The sequence below is a fragment of the Morone saxatilis genome, unplaced genomic scaffold, assembly GCF_004916995.1.
Source record: "Morone saxatilis isolate NCDOM2014 unplaced genomic scaffold, NCSU_SB_2.0 Contig6, whole genome shotgun sequence".
NCBI classification, from domain to species: domain Eukaryota; kingdom Metazoa; phylum Chordata; class Actinopteri; family Moronidae; genus Morone; species Morone saxatilis.
The window spans coordinates 6,341,449-6,364,995 of record NW_023340206.1 but is presented as its reverse complement, the minus strand read 5'-3'; the positions used below and the strand labels follow the sequence as shown (position 1 = coordinate 6,364,995).

The following is a 23,547-nucleotide window of genomic DNA, read 5'->3' as shown; positions in this document are numbered from 1 at the left end:
AAATGTGAGTGTGCACACAATATTCTACATTATATCTGGATAGAAAGTGCATAAGCATCTTTATAGTCTGATTATCACTGCATGCTTCTACATTAATAAAGGGGATACTCTGCATATTGCCATAGAAACTGAGCTTATGCAGATCACAAAAACCCACAGTAAACTGAGACAACCTGTGAAAAACACTTCAATACACACGTTAATTAATATTAATTTAATTCAAGGTTTTGGATATAATATTGCTTGTTGGATGCCTGACAAAAACCATTAAGACTTCACACAGTGTACACAAAACACACACACACACGATAGTACAGTATGACTGATGTCATTAACACACTTGGCATCCAAGAGCGGTCAGTCCTCATCTGCCAAGACAGAACAGAAGAGGAGGAAGCTGTGAAGCATTGATAGTGGAGAACATGGGGCTGGTTGTTGTTGGGATGGAGGCTTGTGCAGGTAATAACCCACTAGAGCCGCAAACATACGCAAACAGATACAATTATGCAAAACAGGATTATGTCCATTCGTTTCTCCGGCTGTGGCGTGACTTTAGCGAAGGGGAGACCGGCACGCTTTCCTAAGCCACCCGTGTTTTTTTAGGCTTGGCAGGACGCAGAGTCACACCAGCTGGTTCATGGATGATGTGAGGAGGTTTTCAATTATGACTCTCAAACGAGCGACCCTGGATCAGGATTGGTTTATGAACACTCTAAAACTGATGCAATAACATCCTGTTGGCTCTTCTTGATCAGGCAGACTGAGTGACGCCGTGCAGATACTGAATGTTGTACAATATATGGGATACATCATGTGTCTGCTGACAGGAACAGATTATATTTACACACAATGTAAACAAGAATATATACATGAGTATATATATATATATATATATATATATATATACTCTATACTGTAAAACGATATGATATGACTGCAATAAATCAGCTGATATATATTTTTATAGATATAACAGTCGAGCTCTGGGGTACCTAGAAATGAAGTTGGGAAATTAACTTTTTTAAATGTGAAAATCTAGCCAGACACTCAATAGTAAATCGATATTTTCTGTCTGAAATCTACCAGCCACCTTCATATTTTATGAATAAAATGTTGCTAATGTCTCACCCTTGTCTGGTTCCCAAGAATATCCCAGTATCTTTACACCAGTGCACTTCCAGATTAATGAGCAATTAACAGATCTAAAATGTACCTTCTGAACCATTTAAAATCTAAAAGACAAAACGCACATGTTGGTTTTTCTGCAAATAAACTGTAAATAACATCAGCTCGCAGCACTTCACCACACGTAACATATTCCACCGTTCTGACTGGGTGCAAAAACGTTTCACACTCATCAATGATGGCGTCACAAGCATGCACTCACATTCCCACCTGTCTGTCATGGGCATCAAATCCTCATCCTCATTAATGCTGTTTGACAAAGCTCCAGAAATCTGCATTTCCTGCTTTATAGAACTCATTACCAGAGAAAACCTACAGTATAGAGACAAAACCAGTGATTCACAGCTTTAAATGAAGTAATAAAGGTGCTTTTGGAAACTGATCTTTAATGTAAAAACTTCCTGAACACACTTATTGCTTTCATTCATGCGCTTTCTATCAGCCTTAAGCTTGACTCTTTGATAAAAGCCAATGTCTGGTTCCTCAGATGGATGTAGGTTTGGCAGCAGCTGACGCCATCAGGAAGGTCCACGGGAAGACCTACACTGTAGGAACGTCACCGGATGTATTGTGTAAGTCCACACTTCAGCTCAATATGGATACGTTTCCGTATTGTCTTTCTTGTCTCATCAGTGGCTACTAGAACGCTTACCAGGAAGCTTACAGTCAGATTTTCCCTCTTTTCTACAGACCCCAACTCTGGTTCATCCAGAGACTGGGCTCGCATGCAGGGGATCCCCTTGACCTACACCTTTGAGCTGAGAGATAACGGCACCTTCGGCTTCGAGCTTCCCGCGGATCAGATCAAGCCGACCTGCGAGGAGGCCTACAGCGGAGCCCTGCACATCATCACCTACGCCCACGACAAGGCCTTCAACGGGGCCGTGGCGACCGCCGCTGCTGCCCTGTGGACCACGCTGTTAGCAGTGGGTGTCGCCGGCACCAACCTGATGTGAGGCGCACGAGGGAGGCTGACCAAAGCCTGCGTAGACGGCACTAGTGTTTAGTTTGGATTTTAAGTTAGTTTTAGAAACAGCTTTTATCCTCGTTTGTTGTCGAGTATTGAAACGTATCTGTCGATGTGACGTGCATCCACTGTTGTCTTTGAAATGTTTATATCCTAAACTTCCAGGAATGTCATATTGCATAAGCCAAGAGTTGATGCAGTACAATATTCCCAGGTCTATTTTTTAAGAGCAGTAATAAAAATCCTTGAATATGTTCCACTTTTCTTGCGTGTGTTTTAAACATTTGAGAAGGCCATTCATTTACTTTAACACAGGAAATAGAAACATCTGAATTAAATTTATTTGTAGTATAATTTGCTTAAAATCCGAATAGATGCACAGTTTACAATCTGAATGTCACAAACTCCTAAAATAGACAATAACAGTTCATAATTCTGTCAGAAATTATAGTATGTACCATAACAGAACAATGTTTGAGAGACAGCAGATAAACCAAGAGGTTGAGTTTTGAATTTATTATTTTTTGGGGGAAGGCCAGTTTCACCGCTGAGTCTCAGTGTTTCTTACTGTGCTCCTGAACGGCTGGAAGCCTTGCTGTCTCAGACCGGCTAGCGGCAAGAAGAGCTGCTCCTCAGGAGGGAACTGGTCCCACTGCGTCCACGTCCAACCTGGGAGGGAGAGACCAACACATTCTTCATTACTACCTGCTCAGAGAGGTGGGACTATTGTTTTCCCCATTTAAAACCTGTTCCTCGTCACGTACCCTCGTTCTTCTCCGGCTCCAGGTTCTCTGGCTCTCCTGACAGCTTCCTGTCCAGTTCTCCTTGCATGATGATGGTGACGTAGTGGTACTCCTCCTCCAGTCTGATGGAGTTCACCACTGACGCAAAGCAGACGTTTACCAAACGCACTCCTGTTTCCTCCAACACCTCTCTGTGGGCGCACTCCTCCCACGTCTCCCTTTCAGTGACATAAACATGTGTCACAACAACTGGACGTCACCATATTCAGGTCTTTCACAGTTTCACATTTTAGGGCAGGAGATATGGCCTGAAGGGTATCATAAACATTACCCAGCCTCATTACCTTACACCAAACTGCATTTAAAATATAGCACATTAGTAATTGTGCACACTTAATATGCAGGCATTTGTCATAATGCAAATTCAAAACACGTTTTAAGATTTACTGAACTGTTTGGAAGAATTCGGCATAATAATAACTGACTAAAATGGGTTTATTTCATTAAAATCTCTACTATGATGACAGGAAAGCGCGTCAAGTCTTTGGTTTCAACAAGAGTTGTTTGCTGTATTTTATGAATGAAGGCTGGTATTAAACATTCATTAACGCCCTTGCGTCATACACACACACGCCGCTGTGTCAGATTTGTGAATGGACTTTGCTAACTTGCTGACCCACCTACCCAAACTCCAAGTGGCCACCGGGGAGCTGGTGTTTCCCTTTGCCCATGTCGCTTTTCCGTCTTCCCAGGAGAACACAGCCTGGGTGGGCTGAGTCTGTCACCAGCACTCCGACCCCAACTCCTGGACGTTTCACGGTTTTGTTTGACATCTAGTAAAACTTAAAAATTACACATTAAGGAGCCGGTTAGCTAAACACAGCCAACTCGGCAGTGTTACACTAAAGCTACCAGGAGGTACAAGAGGGTTCCCTGCTCTGTACTTCCGTTTTCGCTTTAAAAAAAAATATCGTTTTAGGAGAGACAGCCCTTCTGTTGTTGTCTTACTTTTGGTAAATTATTATTATTATTATATTTAAAAAGCGTGGCAACAATATAATGACATATAAGTTATAAGTTGCTGTTATAGTTGTTATATTTAGTCTAAAAGTAAACTCTTTTGACAGTTAGTCTTTGGCTGCATGGTGCCTCTGCAGCATACATTTCTCTCTCTCGCCAAAACCTCTATAATTACTTATTTTTTATATAATGGACACTAATTACACTTAAAAGCACCAGATGATGCTGCTAGAAGAATCGGGGTGCAACACTGCCACCTAGTGACAAATTGTGCTTAGTGTATATTCCAGTTTTAGAACAACAGGTCAGGTTAAGGTCAACTGTAATCACTGTTCTTAGCAGGTGTAAATTATTATATCACTTAGATATGGTGGGCATGGGTAAGAAAATATAGGATATTTAAGTATGACACCGTATGTTTGTCATTGTAAGAAGAGAGCAAAGAGGATTTACTGCTATGTAATCAGATCTGAGGGCTTAATGGAGGTTTATCAGGACAATTTAGCCAAACTAAATCTGTTTTTAATCCACTTGTAAACCATCTTTTTTTCTTTCTGTTGCTGTCAGACAACAGTGTTTGGGCTAGTTACTCATTACTCTTTACAAAAGTAATATTATTACTTTACTTATTACTCCCTGCCAACAGTAATTAGTTACACTATTAGTGTTGATAATGAGACAAAATATCCCTAAATAAAAACCTTATGAGGCCCTGAAACTGAAAACACTCGTAGCTGAACTCACTGAGCACAAACTAGCCGAGGAGAACTAGCTGAGGCTACTCTAAAGTTCCCATATCCTACTTTGAAGTTACAGCCACTGTTAGAAGAGTTTATGCAGTGATATTACAAAGTACGTATGATATGGATAATTATAGATAATTATCATTACATGCACTGGCTGTGGCAGTTTCATGATGAACATGGGGCAACAACTCTACAGGTGAGCTACCTGGGGGCCCCAGTAGCTGTACTACATTTAAGGGGCTCCTATTTTTAAAATCTGGGTTTTCACTGAGCTTCAGCTCCAAAGCAGCAAATGCTTCCTCATCAGTGAAGGGGAGCATGGCCTTAAGACCAGTTCAGTGGAGTCATTAATGGCCTCTGCAGCAGCTGTAGGATTTGGCTCTGCTGCTGCTGGAGGACTCTCTGCTGGGTCTGTAGCTTCACTGCTGTAAAACAATACAAAGAGAATTTCTGTAGGTATGTCAGCATTCATTGGCTCTCCTGATGATGGAGACGGAGGTAAACATCATTCTGGATCATCATCATAACCATCATCGTCTTTACTACCCGGGCAGACTTGCCAATCTGCTGCTTAACTGGTGTTTTCTATTCAGATGATGAATCAAGTGATTATGATTCAGAAACTGTTTTTCGCAACAACAAAAAAAGAAAAATAAATGAGCTTGTGGCCGGCAGCCCAGGTTGCACTTGTAGAGGCTGCAGCCTGTGTGTGGGAAATGAGGCATAGTTAATGGCAACATTAAATGTTAATGGTAGGTTGCTGCTAATGCTGGTGATAATTATTTATGAGGCATAACAGTGCAACACAGTGTTTATTTCAGCTTATTTTAAGCCCCATGGTAATCTATTACTGCTCCAAACTCCATTCTAAATATCACTTTTTTAATGTAGTTTCACTTACAGCAGATTACTGATAACAGGTAGAACATAATATATGATCTTTTAAGAAAAAGAAGAAAGAAGAATGTCATGTTCGTTGTTCATTCAGCATGAATTGAACTTCTAAATATCTCTTTATTGTGATAATTAATCACTTTCACTGGTTCACATGTCCTATCTGTTATTTCCTACATATAAACGTTTTTAGTGGAATTTGGCACACAGTGTTCATATAAGAGAAAACTATAATATATTGCCACTGAAACACTTGGGAACAACTGGACTAGGCTCCCTTACTGTATACAAAATAGTGAACTAGATCCACCCTGTTAATAATGTAATAATGTCATTTCTACAGTGAGTACATTTAAGCACATTTTGCTCTTAATACTAATGTATTTTTACATTTTTATATGCTGGACTGAAACTCATTTCACCACTGGTTTGGTGAAGTGATTAAGTGATCAGTCCATTCACACCTTTACTCTCCTGGCATTTAGCAGTTTTCCACCAACACCCGTTTTCCCCGCTAGACCTGCCTGGCGGCTCTGGCCCCGCCCCTCTCACCTCTCCCTACCCTCACCTGAGACACACAGCACTTTCCTCCACGAGTCCAAACACCTGGACCTCTTCAATTCTCTGCATCTTTCTCTTCCTCTAGTCTGCTTTGGATTTTTAGAGCTGCCAACCATCCCTCTGCTCTGTGTTCCCTCAGTTTCTTCCTCACATTGTGTGTGACAGTGGCAACATGAGTGCTAAACTGTGGACAGAGGAGCAGTTTAACTGCCCTGTGTGTCTGGATCTCCCAAACGACCCGGTCACCATCCCCTGTGGGCACAGCTACTGCATGGGCTGCATCAAGGACTACTGGAGCAAGGACGACCCCAAGGGGACCTACAGCTGCCCCCAATGCCGCCAGTCCTTCTGCCCCAAGCCCTCCCTGTCCAGGAACACCATGCTGGCTGAGGCTGTGGAGCAGCTCCGCAAAGGGGCCAACAAAGCTGACGTGCGTGAGTCTATGCGAAGCGCCCGTGGGGGTCCCTCTTCCTCATCTAGATCCAAAGGGAAGCTCTCCTCCTCAGCAGTGCCGTGCGACCTGTGCAAAGGAGAACAGCGAGAGGCGGTGAAGAGCTGCCTGGTGTGTATGAGCTCGTACTGCCAGGCCCACCTGAAGCCCCACCAGACCAAGAAGGCCCTGAAGGCGCACGAGTTGATCGCACCCACGGGCAACCTGGCTGAGAAGATCTGCACCCAGCACAAGTACCTGCAGGAGTTCTTCTGTCGCCAGTGTCAGATGTTCGTCTGCTGGCTGTGCACCAGCAACCAGCACAAAGGCCACGAGTGTGTGTCCACCAAGGCTGAGCGCTTGGAGAAACAGGTAGGCAGGAAATGGATGCTGCTCTGGCCTCAGGCTAGCAGCCCCCAGGGGCCCTCGACCAGTTACCAGAGTGCACTGTTGTGTGATAGGCTGGGTAAAACCACTTTTTGTAAGGGTTTTATGTTGTAATTACACAATGTAGAACCAGTTAAGAATATAGGCCCATTATGTGTGTTTGTCAAACCAGATATAATTACTCAACCATGCAGGGCTGGAACTGACTATTTGTCCTATAAAAGTGAAATAAGGAGAGAAATTTGTCCATCAGATTGTTTGTTTTAGCCAACAAACACTTCAAGACCCAATGATATTCAGTTTGTTATCAAGGAAGACAACCAGTAACTATATATTATTATTTTCATTACTACATTACTTTTAAATCAATGTTGCTTATAAAAATGAGATGATATAGAAGTTATAAAAATAGTTGCCAATTAATATTCTGTAGTCGACACGTGAGTTGAAAATGTTTCCAACTTGAGGTAAATTTCCCGCATATGAATCTACTTTATAAACAAAATAAGACACCAGAGGAAAAGGGTGAGAGACTGGAGGGAACTTTAGTTTCTAATTTCAATCAGAGGCCTAACTCAACACAAACACACACAGAAACACTCCCATAGACACGGTTGGTGCGTCGAACTTACATACAGTTGGTACATTGGAGCAGCTAAATGTTGCAGGGGTCAATTTTGCGCGGATAATATGAAGGACATTTTCTTTGTGTCTGAAAACACATGATTCATTCTGACTTGTTGAACATTTCATTTGTTGAACAATAGAAAGTGAGCAACTGTTTCTAGAACAGGTGACAATCACCACAGTCTGTTCTGTGTGATGGGTTTCTATTTAAGGTGTCGTCCTCTCTTCTTTGTGTCTGTTTGTGGCTCCGGCCAGGCGGAGGACATTCCTAACTACATTCCTGTCCATTCATAACGCTCCACCCTCTCACGTTGTCTTCTGTGTCACGCGTACAGCTGTTTCCTTGTGCTTGTGCTTGTGTGTGTGAGATGGATGGGGATTGTTTTGACGTAATGTCTTCATGTCTCCTGCTGCAGAAAGTGATGTCAGAAATGCAGACGGAGAATCAGCAGAGGCTTAAAGACAGAGAGCAGGAGCTGAAAGACATGAAGAAGATGATGGAGGGGATGAAGGTTGGTCAGAGTGGCATTCATTTTCTCACTGTACGTGTACTGTGGCACACTGAGCTTATCTTCCCCTTCCTGCACAGCGTTCGGCAGACCGGGTACATGGCGACACGGAGCAGGTGCTGTCAGAGCTGCAGCGCTCAGTGGAGCGTCTGCAGGAGCTGCTGGAGGAGGTGCTGGATCAGGCCGGCCTGGAGAAGATGGGCCACGCTCAGGAGGTCGCCGACAGCCTGGAGGCCGAGGTCAAGGAGCTGAAGAAGAGGGACACGGAGATGAAGGACCTGCTCCGTTGCGAGGACCACATCCACTACCTGCAGGTGGGTTGGACCAAGAAGTCTCCAGAAAGGAGGGTCTAATGGAAGGCATGATGGGAAATGCCTCCCTGGGGCATGCTGCTTTAAACCAGATGCCAGCTGCCCTTTGTGGCATAGCGTGTGCTCTGTTTAATGAACATTATGCTTTTAAGATACATTGAAAGGTCCTGACTGCAGTCGTTTTCCCTAAAAGTCAAACTAACCGCCATATTTCCATCAGAAATATGAGTCCATTTGCACTCCCCTGGAGACCAGCGACCTGCCCCCTGTGGTGGTCAATCCAGAAGCTTCCTTTGAGCCTGTACGAGACGCAATCCTGGACCTCAGGGAGAAAGTGGAGGACCTGTGCAACCAGGAGCTTGGAAAGATCACCAAGCAAGGTCCATCTCAAAAGTCTTGTTTTTGTCCCACCTTCTTTTCTGTTCATGTCTTATCTTTCTTCATCTTGTTGTCCTTTCTCTTGCAGTCAATGACACAACACTGTTCACTTTGGGAGACCGTAAGTACCAAACGTTTTCATTTTCAACATGAGCATAACAGGAGTTGTAGGTCTGATTACTTTTTGTTTAAAAATGACTTCCTCTTTCCTCATCTAGCCAACCGCAACGCAGGACAGAAAGGAGGGATTTTTAAACGTGAGTCTGTCATTTTGTGTGAATATATTACTGGACTACACTACACAATCCTGAAACTCACTTTTCAAACTGATTTCCCCTTTTTCTGTAGTGTTTTCTGGTCTGGGTTCTCGCAACACAAACAGCCGTCCGGCAGGTATGTCTAATGTCTTTAAGTCTACATTTACTACATCTTATCAGCTATATCAGCTCTTATTTAAAGACATGTATTATACACATTATTTCTTTTATGTCTCACAGCTTCCACACCAACTATCTCAGTTGGAGCGCGGAGTACAGACAGACGAGGACTCGGTACTGTGCACTGACATTCATTATAATATGTGTGACAATATTGAAAATAATTCAACATGCATGCCTCGTTAAACATTTGAACATTTTATTATTCAGGTATAGGCCTCAAAAGTCAAGACGTGAGGAGCAGAGATACACCACGAGGTGAGACTGCGTGTGTACTCTTTAAAAAACCCTAAATTAATCTCAGACCTGCAGTGTGCCTCACAACCATGGTTGGAGCAGTAAAAATGTGTGTGTGAATGTTTTAAATCTGTGCTTCTTCCTTGTAGCAGACAGAGGAAACACGAGCTCACCCAGACTTCGGGACAGACAGAGAAGAGAGGAAAGAGAGACAGGTAGATTTTGAAAACTTCCTGATAGCAATGTGGCTGTCTCTTTGCACTCTCAAAACAACTTTTGAAGAAGTTACTTTTGACCTTAACATTTAGACTTTGAGATTGTGGCTCCTAAACTTTGGAACTATTTCCCTTTAGTCTTAAGATATGTTGGCCCTCCACTGATTTTAAATTCAGTTCACTTTACATGAGTGGAGTACCAGTGAATATAGTTGAACAATGCCTTGGAGGCGGTGCTGTTTCAGCTTGTACTTGAAGGCAAGAAATGTACAACAGACCGCAGCTCTGATTTCACATGTCTTCCACACAGTGAGGGAGACCAACAACAGACCTAGTCCCAGACCCAGCCCCACTCCCAGCCGCAGAGAGTCTCAGTCTCTTTGGAACAGGTCCAGTCAGAGCCAGGCTACTGCAGTCCCAACCCCAACCCCAACTCCGACTCCAATCCCAGCCACCCCAGCTCCAGCTCCAGCTCCAGCTCCCACTCCAGCTCCGGCTCCAGCTCCTGCACCAGCATCAACTGGAGGTACAATACCAGCCATTTTCCAGTTGCTATTTGCCACCACCAAGTGGCAAAACCTGTATAGTGCAGCTTTAACAAGGAATAAACGCTCATGTGAGAGTGTAACACCTTTACTGTCTTTGTCTTCCCCTCCTGGTTTGTTCAGGTTTCAGTCGGATGGCGTCGATCAGCAGCCTCTTCCGCTCCCATCGGCGTGGCACCAACCCGGCCACGCCAGCAACCCCGGCCAATAATACAGCGTCTGCAGGAGGAAACCCATGTAAGGCCTGACTCCACCTCCCATACTTTCCTCTTTAATCGCACTGTTAAAATCAGCTCAATATTCTGCAGTGGGAGGAAACAGAAAGAGAGGAAACAGGGCCTAGATGCTAAATGTAGATGAGAGCTGAGTGCCTTTTCACCCCACTACATATTAATATATATATAAGGACATGCAAGTTGTAAATAGCCATTTGATTTTGATGATGTGTTACAATCTAAGTGTGTGACTTGTGTACACTCAACAGGGGCGATGGCTGCTCTGCCTGAAACACCAACAGAAAGTAAGATGTCATTTTGACTCATTGCCTCATTCAGTCCTATCACTTTAACACTAGTATGTTTGTATATGTTAACACTCGTGTCTAACATTGTTTCCTCATTGGACAGTTAACCCAGGTCTCTTCTTGGACTTGCCCACTCCAACCACCATGAATCATGCTCCTGCCTTCCCTGCATGTGAGTTAATGCAGACTTTTATGCCATTTTGAAACATTAACATAACTATTTGTAAAATGTGCATGAACTGATGTATGGTTTGGTTTTCCAGTGAGAGAAATCAGCATCGACAGCATCCAGGCCCCAGAGCCAAGGAGCAGGGAGGAGTTCCTACAGTGTGAGTTTCAGTGTTTAATTACAATATCACATATTTTTTTAATACTTTTTATTATTTTTCTTATTCTGTACAGCACTTTGTCAGTGATCTGTGTTTAAATGTGCTTTATAAATAAATTTTACTTTACTTTACTTTACTTACACATCAGTAAGTAGGTCAATATTGTGTGACGCCAGCACTTTTACCCAAATCACAGTCTTCATCAGCAGATAGGGTTTGCTCAGTTGTCAGCGATATTGATCTGTGAATAATTGTTCACTAAATCCTCTTTCTAGACTCTGTGACCTTTACTCTTGACCCCACCACGGCCCACCGACGACTGGCTCTCTCCGAAGGCAACACTAAAGCCACCCTGCAGGGAGCGGCGCAGCCCTACCCCGACACACCCCAGCGTTTTGACGGCTGGACCCAGGTGATCTGCCAGGCCCCGTTGTACGGCCAGCGCTGTTACTGGGAGGTGGAGTGGAGAGGTCGGGGCTCCTCCATAGGTGTAGCCTACGGGGCGCTGAACAGGAAGGGCTCCGACGCCAGGGCGGGGCTCGGTTACAACGCCCAGTCCTGGACCCTGGAGCTGTCGGACACCTGCTGCTCAGCCATGCACGACAACGAGAAGCGGGACATACCAGTCACCTACTCCCCGCGCCTGGGCATCTACGTGGACCTGTCCACGGGGACGCTGGCTTTCTACAGCGTGGCCGAGAGTATGACACACCTCCACACCTTCCGGGCCAACTTCACCCAACCGCTTTACGCTGCCTTCGGGGTGGGTAGTGGAGTCGGGGTGGGCCTAGACTTCGCCCTCGGCCAGTTCAGCTCCAGCTCTGACAGCATCAAGATCTGTCCCATGTGAGGGCTGGAATCACTGATTGGCTACATCAACAACTTCAGAGATACATAAAGTGTTCATGCTGATCAAACTCATTGGGAAGTCTCAGGACACATTGACTGAAAGCTTTTGTAAAATGTGGTCGTACCTGATTTTATTTTTCATATTTTTAAAATGCACTTAGTGAAACACAAACAGCAAACACTGCATTGTTTACAGCCTGCTGGTCGGTCCACCACTTTGGTCCAGACTGAAATAATCTCAAAATCTATTGAATGGATGGAGTTTGTAGAGACGTTTTTGGTCCCTGAAGGATGAATCATAATGACTTTAAAAAATCTCCTGACTTTTCCTCTAGCGCAATCATTCAGTCAAAAGTTGAATTTATTCAAGACTTGGTTTATGGCCAAGTACCTAACAATACTGATTACATTCTCATCAGCCTCAGCTGAGCTGTACTTTATGTTTAGTGCCTATTAGCCAAAATTAGCTTTAAGCTAAGATTGTTAACCTGGCAAATAGAACCTGCTAGAGATCAGGTTCATCTAAGTTTCCACAAAGCCAGAAAAAAATATTGTTCTTTACCAAACACAAGATTTATTTTAAGTTTAAGACCAAAAACTCTGTATACTGTACACCGAAGTGACATTTTTAATGTTTTCACCCAAATCTGAAATAAAAAAAATAAAAATTCTGTATGCGACGTCTGGTGAGTTTTTCCATCAAGTGTGAGCAACAATGCACCAGTCAGTGAGTCAGTGGCTTTGTTTCCATTGGTTTATTTAAAAAAAAAAAAGAGGCAACTGAATAATAGCCATGAGTAGTTTACATGATCACACTTTCTATTTGAGCCAAAGAAAGACACAAACCTGAACCTCCTGATTTACTGGGAAACAGCAGATATGACAACTACAAGAAGATATGAACAGTCTGGATGTGCTCTTCTCTCCGTTCCTACCACACATTAAACTGAAGCTCTTCCTCCTTTGTTAAACACGTGATCGCAGAATAAGCATCACATGTCATGTGTAAGCCGGAGTATTCCATTTCTTCAAAATAAAACTTTTGGCTTGATTTGGATTCCCTTCTGTGGGCCTCTACACGTGGAAAGCAAAAAAAACACAAAAATATTGCTACATATATTAAAATCTTATGTCAAAATGTTAGCCGACATTGTTACAACAGGCACACATTATGCTTAACTTTCTCGTTAATATGTTAGGATCTATATAGTGATGTCAGTAAAACAAAGGTTAAATATAAAAGTAAAAGTGCAGTAGCTGAGTGGGGTGGGGGGGGGGTCTGGTTGGATTGATGAGTGTTATAGACAGCAGCACTGAAGGTTGAAGGGTCACAGGGGTCAAGCACAAAGCTCTATGCTTCCTACATGATATTATAAAGTAAATAACTTAATATGCAGGCCCACAGGAATAGCCCCACCTGCTGGCCAGTGTGTGAACCACATATGTCCTTGAGACACGTTTTAAAAACACAGAAAATAACCACACATAATAAACCTGTATGTGATACACAACTCAAATAATGTGTCAATGGTTTTTCCCTCTTAACAGATTGAACCTGAACCTCCCACGGGCCTGAGAACTGAAATGATAAAATTCCCATTTTTTTCCTACTAAAAAGGCCAGAGGCCGTGGTGAAATGTTTTCAACCAAGCAGTGATCCTCAAAATAACACAAACACAACCTCCAAATTCCACTGAGTGCAACTAATATATATACAAACATGGCTTAACAGGAACACAAATCATAACAGTGCTGGCTTCTACTTAAGGCCTCATACCAATAAAACACACGCAACACAAGGACCTGAAGCAAAAGGCAGACCCATTCTTTTTTCATAACCTGGTGTCTGATATGGTTCTGACCTCGCCTTCAGCCTGGCCCCACCCGCCTGCCGACGGGTGCATGCTGGGACCTGTAGGCAAGGCCCACTTTTTGACATGCCATGCAGTCGCTTGCAAGAGGCGGGGGAGGAAAAAACGGGGGAGGACGGCACATGGACGGTCACCAGACATCCGTGCAAAACAATGGACTACCGTAAAATCATTATATTAATACTGGCATGTTAAGAGCATGGTCTGACTACAAGATTAGCCTGGCAGTGTGCCGTTAAGCCAGCTAGCACTTAAAAGTCTAGTCAGTAAGTAATAAAAGTATGTTGTTGAATCCCTTCTCTGACTGTAAGAGTTTTTATTTGCAGATGATACTGTTTTATTACAGACTAAAGCTTTTCCAACCCACTACTGAACAAGCCCTTAAAATAGCAAGACTCTGGATGCTCAGTCTTTCTCTCACTTTCTCTTCTGACATTAATAAACATGCAAAGACTGCACTCTCCTTTCTTTTCATACCTTCATCTTCTTGTCTCATCCACATCCACAAACCTTCATTCACTTGCATTTCATCTCCTCCTGCCCACCACCTCCTCTACCTGTACCTGAACATCCAGAGCCTCACAGAGAAACTATACAACCTAAATAAGATTCATACATGACTGAGAAGGTATCAGGAGCTCAATAACCCACTCAGAGGCAAGCTAAGGCCTCAATAACTAGCATCATGGTATACATATACAAACACAGACACTGCGGTATCACTAGAAACAGTCAGTTTAGTTAAATTGTGCTTTAAAATTAAGTCAGAAAAAGGAGGGATCGTTCTGCCCACCAGAAGCCCTGACTCCTCTCTCCAAAGGCAGAAAGGAGGAGAGATGAGGGGAGGATGAAGAGGGTGGAGGTGTAAAACATGGGTTCATGTTCTGGAGCGTGTGCCCTTCTGGTCCTTACACCTCGTCCCCTCAGCGTTTGGATGAACTCGACGGGAAATGGGAGACAGAGGCAAGATGCCGGCGCCGTTCTTTGAGGTTTCCCCAGGGTGATGGGGGGAGGGCCAGGGAAGTTGGGTGAGGAGGGGGTGTTGGGTTAACGGATGACTTCCCCGCTCGCGCGCCAATCATCGCCGGAAGGCTCTGGTTGCGCCTCAGGCCGTCCAATAGGCTTCCTCCGCTTGCTGACACGAAAGTAGCAGAATCCTGGCGTGGCACTGAGGCCTCCGACTCTGCACCCTGGAGCACCTTGGTGAATCCCAGCCGCCGCAGCCTCTCCACTAGGCCGACGTTGACTGGGTCGGGCCTGGCTCTGCCTGGCTTAAGGGACGGGATGAGGGCTGGGGTTTCCTGGGATGAGCTCGGTAGGTCGGGATGTGGTGCACGGCCCAAATTCAACCCGTAAACGTCCTGGAGAAAAAGCTCTGCTGGCCGCGATGCTAGGAAATTGTCAGCCGGGTGTTGGCGGGGCTCCATCGGCACCGGGGAGGGAGCAGGGGAGTGTGAGGGGGAGTTAGGGGGTGTGCTTGGGAGGAGGTGGAAGAGGGGCTGTCGGGATGTGGGTTTCGGGGATGAAGGGGGGGTGCCAGTGGAGACTTGTGCAGAAATGCCTCTCTCAAGAACCAGCTTGGCCAGGCCGCAGGGAGGTGCAGGGGGGCGTCGAGGGGGAAATGAGTCACCCAGACTCAGCCTGCAAGGAGTTACAGGGGTACTGGGACCTGTCCTCATGGAGCTGGGTGTGTTGGCCAAGAGGCACGACTGAGAACTGAAAGACATGAAGACAGAGACAGGGTGAGGAAAAGAGAGACACATGGAAGCTGTATAATAATAAAAAAAGAAATGACATAAAAGTTTTCTTTGTTCTTTATAGAGAACTTACCTTTGGGTGACCTGTGTGATGTCACTGGGGTGCAGGATGCGACACGTTGTGAAGGTGTAGGTGGAGAAGGTGGAGCTCTGACACTTGCCTGGATTTTGGACTGAACACACAAAAACAATATACTCGTCATGGCAACAATGAGCATTAATATCTTCACATTGCACACTAGCATATTCTATGTTTATGTTTTATTTTAAGTAGTACTTACCAGAGGAAGATGTTGTTGTTGATGTCGAGGTGCAAATGACTTGAATTTGTGATTGGACCGTTGTTGTGCAGACAGCTGGTGTGGGCTGAGATGACAGGCTGGATTTCTCAGTGAGGTGTTGGGGTGCGGGGGTCATGCAGAGGGTTGATGGGACTGGGGAGGAGGTGGCAGGCGTCTCAGGCAACGTCGGCAGGGGGGGCGGGAGAGGCGTGACAGGGAGAGGCGACACCGAATGCTTTCTGTCCTTCTTCTCCTCCGGCGTAGACGAAACACGCACCTTGAAGGTGATCCCGCCTTCCTCCTCTTCCTCATCCTCCTCTTCCTTACCCCGCTCTGACGCCCCCTTCTCCAGGGCACAGGTCCCTCTGTACTCTTCATCCTCCTCGTCCTCTTCCATGTCGGACAGGCGGTAGACCGCATCCTGAACCAGCGGGCAAAAACCCTTGGTCACCACCCCAGGGTGGGGGTCCAGGATGGTGGCCAGGTGTGGTTTGGCCAGCTGCTGCCAGTGATGGAGCGTCAGAGAGCCTGAAAGGAATGTCACAATGTTACGGTTTGATGGATCAATGAGAAACATTCTTACAGTCACATTTTTGCACAAAGCAGCCAGTGATTTTTTAAAATTATAAATAAATAAATTACCCAGTTACTGCTTTCAGACATTTGCCTAACCCTAACCCTTTTTGGGTCTTGGACTATTTAAAAGTAAGTCAGGATGAACTCTAGTTAACGGCGGTTATGAGGATGTTTCACTATTTTATAGACGTGTAAAATATCTCATAAACTAAACCAATTAGGATAACAAATTTACAAGCCATTCGTACTCCTACTTTGGGTGCGAGTGCGGGTAAGCGCCCTCACTGAGCCCCTCAAGTCTGAATATTTTGCTAAGCCAGAGGGAGCCAGTCAGTCACCAAGAAGCTCAATGCATCAAGAAACGTGTCACCAATAATTTTACCCAATTTTCACAAGAGACCGAGGAGGAGCTGATGTGACAGAGCCTGAAATCGCTCCATCTAATGAAGGAACGCTGTTAGAGTAGTGTAACATTGATGCACTGCAGCATGCAAACACTATGTGACATCGTTGGCTTCTTGGTTCAAATTTAATCAGTTACGCAACAAATTGCTCTCGACAGCTGCTCCGCTTTGGGACTGCACAGCTGGACAGATAACCTTACCTTCCATGGGCTTGACGATCTGTAGCTTCTCAGGCAGGAAGGTCTTGAACACGCTGGAGCTGAAGGAGAGTTCCGACAGGTTGGAGAAAGAGGAGAGCACGCTGCCCATCGGCGAGCTGCAGCCGCTGCCCTCGCCGTCTCCGTCTGCCCCCGCCAGCGCCTGCAGCTTCCTCTCGCGCTCCGCCTGGAAGAACTGGCGCTCGCAGAGGAAGTTCTGCCGCCGCAGCGACAGGCGGTGGAGAGCTCTCGTCAGGTCGTTTCCTCCAGGAGAGCCAGGCTGGCCCAGTCGCACCTCCTCCCTGCAAATACACACATTTAATGAGCTGAAAGGGACAAAACTTAAGTTAAAATTCAAGGCAGGAAAAAAAAAAAAAAAAAAAAAAAAAACACTGTAACGCACCCCTGAACGGACTGGAAGGGCTGTGCAGTCATCACTAGAGAGCTCTGGCCTGAGCCGGGGATAGGAGGAGTGGCTGAAGCTGGCCGCGATGTGGATGAGGAGTTGATGGAGCGGACTGTTTGGAAGACTCGCTTCTGGGATACTCTGCAGAGAGAAGAGGTCAAAGGTCAAAGACAAGCCACTGTAGACTACTGAACCAGAAGTTGCAGCCGTTATGACCCTGAGGTTGATTATAACGTGCAATATGACTGCCATCTGTCTAAAAGACTAGTGAGGGAAATAAATGTGGATTACTGGATCGAGTGCTTTAAGTATCCTATAAAAAACACTTTATGTGATTTATGTGAAGAGGTGTAAAGACAACTTACTATATTACAGGAACACTCACTAAATTCACCCAATGAGACTGTGGTGGGAAGTGGGATTTAATTATCCTTAAGTAGCAGAAAGTCAAACCAGTCTCAGAAACAAAGAACCCCTTTTTCATTAGATCTGTTTTTTTTTTTCCAGGAGTGAAGTTTGGGATTTCTGACCTTTGGTCCTGAAAGGCAATCTCTTCTTCTACACTCAACTCTCTCCTCATGGTGCCCTCGATCTCAGCTGCCAGAGAGTCCTGTACACACAAACACACACATAAGTTTAAAAAGGTGCCCTCTGGAGCACTTTCTAGTAAAACAAGCTAAAGTTATGTTTACATTCAGTGTTAAGCTGCATTCATATTATATACGTTAACACGATTTAACATGAAACTAGCAGTAGTAATGTTTATTGTGTTGCATGGATCTATGGCTGTTGAATTAAGAATTAAGACTCTGTATAGCAAATATGTGTTTAAGAGGAAATAAACTAAGCAGCGATTGTAAAATCTATTTGGAAATCTATGCTGTACCTTTCTACGCTGAAGTTGTGAATTTCTATCTCTCTCTTGGCACTGCTACATAAAACATAAGTGTGTTGCTCTCACCATGGGGTAGAGGCCGTAGGAAAGGTGCCTTCGCATCCCAGCAGAGGGAGTGTTTTTACTGCGAAGCTCTTTGATCTCCTCCTGGGACTCATGGAGCATCTCTACGCACTCCACATTCCTGTCCGCCAACTCGTTCAGCTGCAACACACACACACACGCACACACACAGAGGTTATCTAAATGACTGTTTTTGTATGTAGCAATTCTTTTTTTTTTTTTTATATATACTATAATAGTAGTAGTATAATCACTGAATGTAATAATCTGGGTTAGTAGTGCAAAGTAATGTATATGTGAGTTGCTCTAAAACTGCTCCAGTTCAGGAGTCCATTTATACATGAACAGAGAGGCTCCTGTGAGACTGTACCTCTGCTGTGAGCTGTCTCTGAGCATCTTTAGAGGCCTGCAGGTGGATCCTCAGCTCCTCTTTCTCCAGAGCCAGCTGCGTACACACAACATAAGCACTTAAACACAGATGCACACACACACACGCAATAAATGTGATATCTTACAGTACAAAATGTATTTACATGAAATCCAGTGCTATGGATTTTTTTTTTCCTTTTCTTTTTCATGGTTTTTGCAAGCCCCAAGTAAATTTTAAAAGTATTACAATACAGGAATTGAAATTACAGACAGTCTGGCCACAGTACAGCATACATGGTCCAGCCACATACTGGGTTTAAACCTAGCCTCTCAAGTCCAGACTATGGTCCAAGTTATGTGACTCAAGTCTACGCCTCTGGAACATAAGAGTTTGTATTCTGTAACAGTAGTTTAGTCTTCACACCTCCTTCACTCTGTGTTGCAGCTCCACAATCTGGGACAGCAGCTGAGCGATTTCCTCCTGGTGTCTGAGCAGCTCCTCATTCTTCTGAGACAGTTCATCTGTCAGAGACACCATCTGGCTGTTGGACTCGCCTAGAACCAACACACACACACACACACACAAACACAGACCAAAGTTAACATGAGCCTTCAGATAACGAGACTTGGGCTTTTGAGTGTAAATGTGTGTGTATAAGTCACTCACGGAGCTCCTTCACACAGTCGCTCACAAGCTGCTGTTCCTTCTCCTCGTAGGTGATGGTGTCGCTCTTCAGTTGACATGCCTGGAGTGGAGATGTAGAGGGGAACCGGTCAGTCTTGCACTCATTTTCATTGTAATTCACATCCTGTTTCCACTGTCAACACAACTTATCATCATAAAAGGCCCCTACTGAAACCCAAACCTGAAGCAGGGGAAGAATCTTTCTATTTGGTTGCATCACAGTATGCTTTATGAATCAATCTCCCATTGTTTTAATGCAGACATACCACCAAATCAGCCAGGATGACAAATGAAATATGCACTGAATGTTCTGGCAATGCCCTCCGTAATTTCATTAATCAGTAATTATATCGACTTCTTCTTGTGGTTATGATTTAAAGCTTCCTGTTTCACTTCCTGTTATTTTCTGTTCTAGTCTCCACTATTAGCTCGTCTGTCCGATGTATACCTCGTACCTCAGATCTCAGTGCCAGGTTCTCCTCCTCCAGGTCCTGCAGCTTGCTCTGCAGAAACTCCAGCTGGCTGAGTGCCGCAGCGGCGGTGGTTCCCCCAGGTGGCAGGGGCTGCCGCAGCGGTGTGGACACGCTGGAGTCGGTTTCGCTCTCCTCCGAAGCGCTGGCCACCATCCGCAACAACTCATCTTTCTTACTGAGCTCGTGCTGCAGCTGGTGAACCTGGCCAATGGGGAAAGTTTTGGCAAGGGTGAGTAATATGCAGATTCAGAGGTTCAGAGAGAAACAGAAAGCATTTTTTAGTTCTCATTTCTCTACTTTTATTAGTGCTCACCAATTACTTATATTCCCCTTTAAACTAAGGTGAACTTAAAACTAACTTAAAAGTTACTTCTTAATAAGATAGATTATATTGGTGTATCTCATGTATTACTTTGGTTTAACCCTTATCTTCAGAAATGACTGGGTTTCTTTTCCTTGCATTGGATTGGTTAAATTATTGAATTATTGAGAAGGGTGTACCACAAGGATCAATTCAAGGGCCACTTTTTGATGTTCTTTTTCCTGTTATATCCAGATGACACCATTATATATATATATATATATATATAATTCTGATGCAACTAAAATACAAAGCTCTCTGCAATCATAAACAAAATGAATAACTAGCGTGTGTAGGCTACCTGGTCCAGGGCCTGTGCTAGTTGCTCCTCTAAGGCCTCGTTGCGTTCCTGCAGCAGGTGGTTCCTCTGCAGAAGTGACTGACCGATCCGAGCTGCAAGCTCCAAGTCTCTGTCCCGCTGTCCAATGAGAGCACAGAGCACCCAGAGTCAATTAACCAATTACATGCTCTTTCTTAATAGAAGAATAAGTGAATAACACATTGTTACAAAGGACACCTACCTCAGCCAAAAGTTGCGTGACCACTTCCATGTCATTGTAAGTCTTGGTCATCTGCTCCACGCGATCAGCACTGAGGACTGACCAGAAAGAAAATGTTACTTTTAGGAGACACACAGGCAAACACACACACATGCAATCTTTTACGCACATCGGGGCATGTGCATGCAAAATGTGCATCAAATAATTCCACAAAAACATCTAAAGTAAAAATAAAATATCACTCCAAACTAATGGACATACTTCTGTAGCATGCCGCCTTTAGTTTCTACCTAATAAAATGCTCTGACCACAAGCAACATGAGCAGCCACTTGCGAACCAATTATGAACTAGTGTGGTTAAATTAGGTCAGGTATATTGCTGTAACACTGATATAGCTCCACAATGTGGCAGTGTGGTTGCTCGTGGTCTGAATGTAATGAAGCCACAACAATCCTATACAGATATAAAGAGACCGCACACACACTATACAGAGCTACAGGACTACAAGCTGTCTACAGTGGCAGGCAGCAGACCTATGCTCCGCAAATCTCTTGTCTGCTGTCATCTACATGCAACAAGCAGAGAGGGGCTCCAGCTCTGTGGCTCTGGGCTACTTCCAGATCCAGGTCAAAGTGCAGCTTTTCTGAGCCACATTGTGGACTGAAGCCCCTCTCTCAAACTGAAGCTCAATGAAAAAGCTGGAGAACAGAACAGGAAGTCAGAGAGAGAAAGATACCTTTGGAGAGGCTCTGAGAGCCGGGGTGGGAATAAGAAGAGGGCTCCAAAGCAAGATACGCTAGTGAGAGATTGGAGAGAGAAGAGAAGGGAGAGTTCAAAAGGTGAACAAGCAAACAGCTTGTTTTGAGATGAGTGGGAGAAAAACACAGAAAGAAAAGGAGGAAAAGAGCTGCATAGAGAGTAGAAGCTAAGGGTGAAAGCTGAAGCTTCAATAAATCAACTTCATATAGAAACATTAGTTTGTTGAGAGAATCTATACATCAATTAGTCAGGTCCGCCTTTAGCACCTGAGTGGGTGTCACCAGCGCTGCACCGCTCCCCCTTCCACCTGTTTAAAGAAAAGTGGCATCTCTAATCACTGAAACATTGCCTTTTACTGAGAATCATTAAACAGTCTGAGGAAGGACTCTGGCCTCACAAAATGGCACCCTGAATATGTCAATCTTGCGCCATGCTTCTTTGGTTATATCTGCAGCAATTTCAACACATATACATAAAACCTTAAATCAGCACTATATATAATTAACTCTAAGTGAAATATATAACTGATGCAATTTACTGAAAGAAGATCCATAAAAAGAAAAGTGACTGACTTATAATTGCAACTACTGAGAATCTTTGATCAAACAATCCACATTTCATCAGGAATTAAAACGTAATAATCAGTGCTTGTAAGCCTCAAGTGAATCAGCTGCTCAAGAGCTGTCGTCCAGTAATCTGAGGCCGACTGTGACCTCTGGATCTGGACGCTGCACTCCCCCTTTAACAACAGACTGTTAAAAATACCCTCTGCCTAAGAGCTATCTTTGTTATACACACAGGAAGACAGACACTGTGCACACACAATGCATATAATATCTCATGTTACTGTACATTTGACGCCAAGTATGCTTCTCTCTCTCTCTCTCTCTCTCTCTCTCTCTCACACACACACACACAAATCCCTTTACCTGCTGGGAAGGTCATGGTGTCACTGTAAAAAATGCGTCCATGCTTCGGTGTGATCATGATCTACCAAAATAAAAAACCTCCAAATGCACACACAGAGCGATACACCAGTGTGGGTTGTGTTTAATTGTAAAAGTCGGTGGCTGAACTCTGGCCACAAACTGCATAACTGCAAAGTCCAATGAGTTATGACATTTTATTTTGATATTGATTCTTGAGCTGCATGCATTCTTGCACACGGGGCAATGGTCAATGGGTGACTTGATAAGAAACACTTTTGATTCATGGTTGTTTGGACCTTTGGCACTAAACTGAAAAGTGAAAGAAGGCTGAAGGTCAACTTGGAGGGTCCATACATCGCACCGAGACAGAGGCAAGACAGACTTTGTCAAGTCAACTGTGTTGCTGATGTGGTTTTGTGAGCTCGGATCAGGCAGGACACACACACGTGAGCTACAGAGTTTCCAAGACTAGAAAGTATTAGAAGCGGGCTGATCCTGTAATTGAAGTCCGTCCATGTGGTGAGACTCTGACTCATCGCTTTCACCCGCTGACAAAACCACATGCTCATATATAATTCATTATTACATCACATACCAACTTTTTAAACAATAAGGAATATTAATGAACTCCCTCAGCAAGATCTGTTAAAACACAGTAACATTTGCAAATATTACTTTATGAAATTTCAAAATTTTTGTGCATCTACATTAAAAAAACGATGTAACTGTCTAAAGTTTCTGCTGCTCAAACAAATTTTTTTGCCAGGTCTACATCTGACAGCTCCCTCTTCCAATTTCACAACATGACACAAAAATAGGATACTTGAGATGCTTGTGAAATGTTTAGGCTGTTTAAACATTGTCAGCATTGTCGACATATGTCAAAACGACACTTCTCGAAGGGTTCTCGCAGCATTTCTTCATCTATGTTTGCTTTTCAGACAGCCTGGCGGCATTCAGATATTAACATACCATGCCCCTGCGGGAGCATCAGGCGCTATTAATATACCGCACTGCAGAAGTGGAGCAAATGTCTCACTGAGCAGGAACATGAAACCGAGACTCCCTTACTGTACCCCTTCTCTCACACGTGCAGTTTGCAAACCCAGACACACGCACACACACAC

General features: G+C 44.3%; 4 protein-coding genes across 5 annotated transcripts in view; 2 read left to right on the top strand and 2 right to left on the bottom strand.

Annotated features, from left to right (window-relative positions):
- Positions 1 to 2,141, top strand: part of cpo (carboxypeptidase O) — a 5,583-nt gene extending 3,442 nt beyond the window's left edge. The window contains exons 8-9 of the mRNA XM_035677620.1: positions 1,673 to 1,757; positions 1,876 to 2,141. Of these exons, the coding sequence (XP_035533513.1) occupies positions 1,673 to 1,757; positions 1,876 to 2,141 (351 nt within the window). The remainder of the gene's footprint in view (positions 1 to 1,672; positions 1,758 to 1,875) is intronic.
- Positions 2,142 to 2,471: 330 nt separating this feature from the next.
- nudt15 (nudix (nucleoside diphosphate linked moiety X)-type motif 15) lies at positions 2,472 to 3,816 on the bottom strand. Its single transcript, XM_035677619.1, has 3 exons — positions 3,580 to 3,816; positions 2,917 to 3,113; positions 2,472 to 2,821 (listed from the first exon to the last, which is right to left on the bottom strand). Exons 1-3 carry the CDS (start codon positions 3,726 to 3,728, stop codon positions 2,694 to 2,696), a joined length of 474 nt encoding a protein of 157 aa, XP_035533512.1. The 5' UTR covers positions 3,729 to 3,816; the 3' UTR covers positions 2,472 to 2,693.
- Positions 3,817 to 6,115: 2,299 nt separating this feature from the next.
- trim25l (tripartite motif containing 25, like) lies at positions 6,116 to 12,526 on the top strand. The gene is made up of 16 exons (XM_035677618.1): positions 6,116 to 6,918; positions 7,977 to 8,072; positions 8,150 to 8,383; positions 8,601 to 8,760; positions 8,847 to 8,879; positions 8,977 to 9,015; positions 9,107 to 9,151; positions 9,256 to 9,309; positions 9,406 to 9,453; positions 9,582 to 9,647; positions 9,958 to 10,173; positions 10,316 to 10,429; positions 10,677 to 10,712; positions 10,819 to 10,887; positions 10,979 to 11,044; positions 11,320 to 12,526. The coding sequence occupies exons 1-16, from the start codon at positions 6,289 to 6,291 to the stop codon at positions 11,892 to 11,894; spliced, it is 2,481 nt and encodes an 826-aa protein (XP_035533511.1). The 5' UTR covers positions 6,116 to 6,288; the 3' UTR covers positions 11,895 to 12,526.
- A 99-nt stretch (positions 12,527 to 12,625) lies between these two features.
- trak2 (trafficking protein, kinesin binding 2) overlaps positions 12,626 to 23,547 on the bottom strand; it is a 14,670-nt gene continuing 3,748 nt past the window's right edge. Inside the window, exons 4-17 of one of the 2 annotated variants that reach the window (XM_035677616.1) lie at positions 21,469 to 21,528; positions 20,753 to 20,829; positions 20,533 to 20,649; positions 19,853 to 20,071; positions 19,380 to 19,458; positions 19,137 to 19,267; positions 18,714 to 18,788; positions 18,347 to 18,484; positions 17,916 to 17,995; positions 17,383 to 17,526; positions 16,983 to 17,281; positions 15,803 to 16,330; positions 15,595 to 15,694; positions 12,626 to 15,480 (exon numbers count right to left, since the gene is read on the bottom strand). In XM_035677616.1, coding sequence (XP_035533509.1) covers positions 14,688 to 15,480; positions 15,595 to 15,694; positions 15,803 to 16,330; positions 16,983 to 17,281; positions 17,383 to 17,526; positions 17,916 to 17,995; positions 18,347 to 18,484; positions 18,714 to 18,788; positions 19,137 to 19,267; positions 19,380 to 19,458; positions 19,853 to 20,071; positions 20,533 to 20,649; positions 20,753 to 20,829; positions 21,469 to 21,528 — 2,840 coding nt within the window. In that variant the 3' untranslated portion in view covers positions 12,626 to 14,687. The remainder of the gene's footprint in view (positions 15,481 to 15,594; positions 15,695 to 15,802; positions 16,331 to 16,982; positions 17,282 to 17,382; positions 17,527 to 17,915; positions 17,996 to 18,346; positions 18,485 to 18,713; positions 18,789 to 19,136; positions 19,268 to 19,379; positions 19,459 to 19,852; positions 20,072 to 20,532; positions 20,650 to 20,752; positions 20,830 to 21,468; positions 21,529 to 23,547) is intronic. The other variant, XM_035677617.1, reaches the window with a different exon arrangement.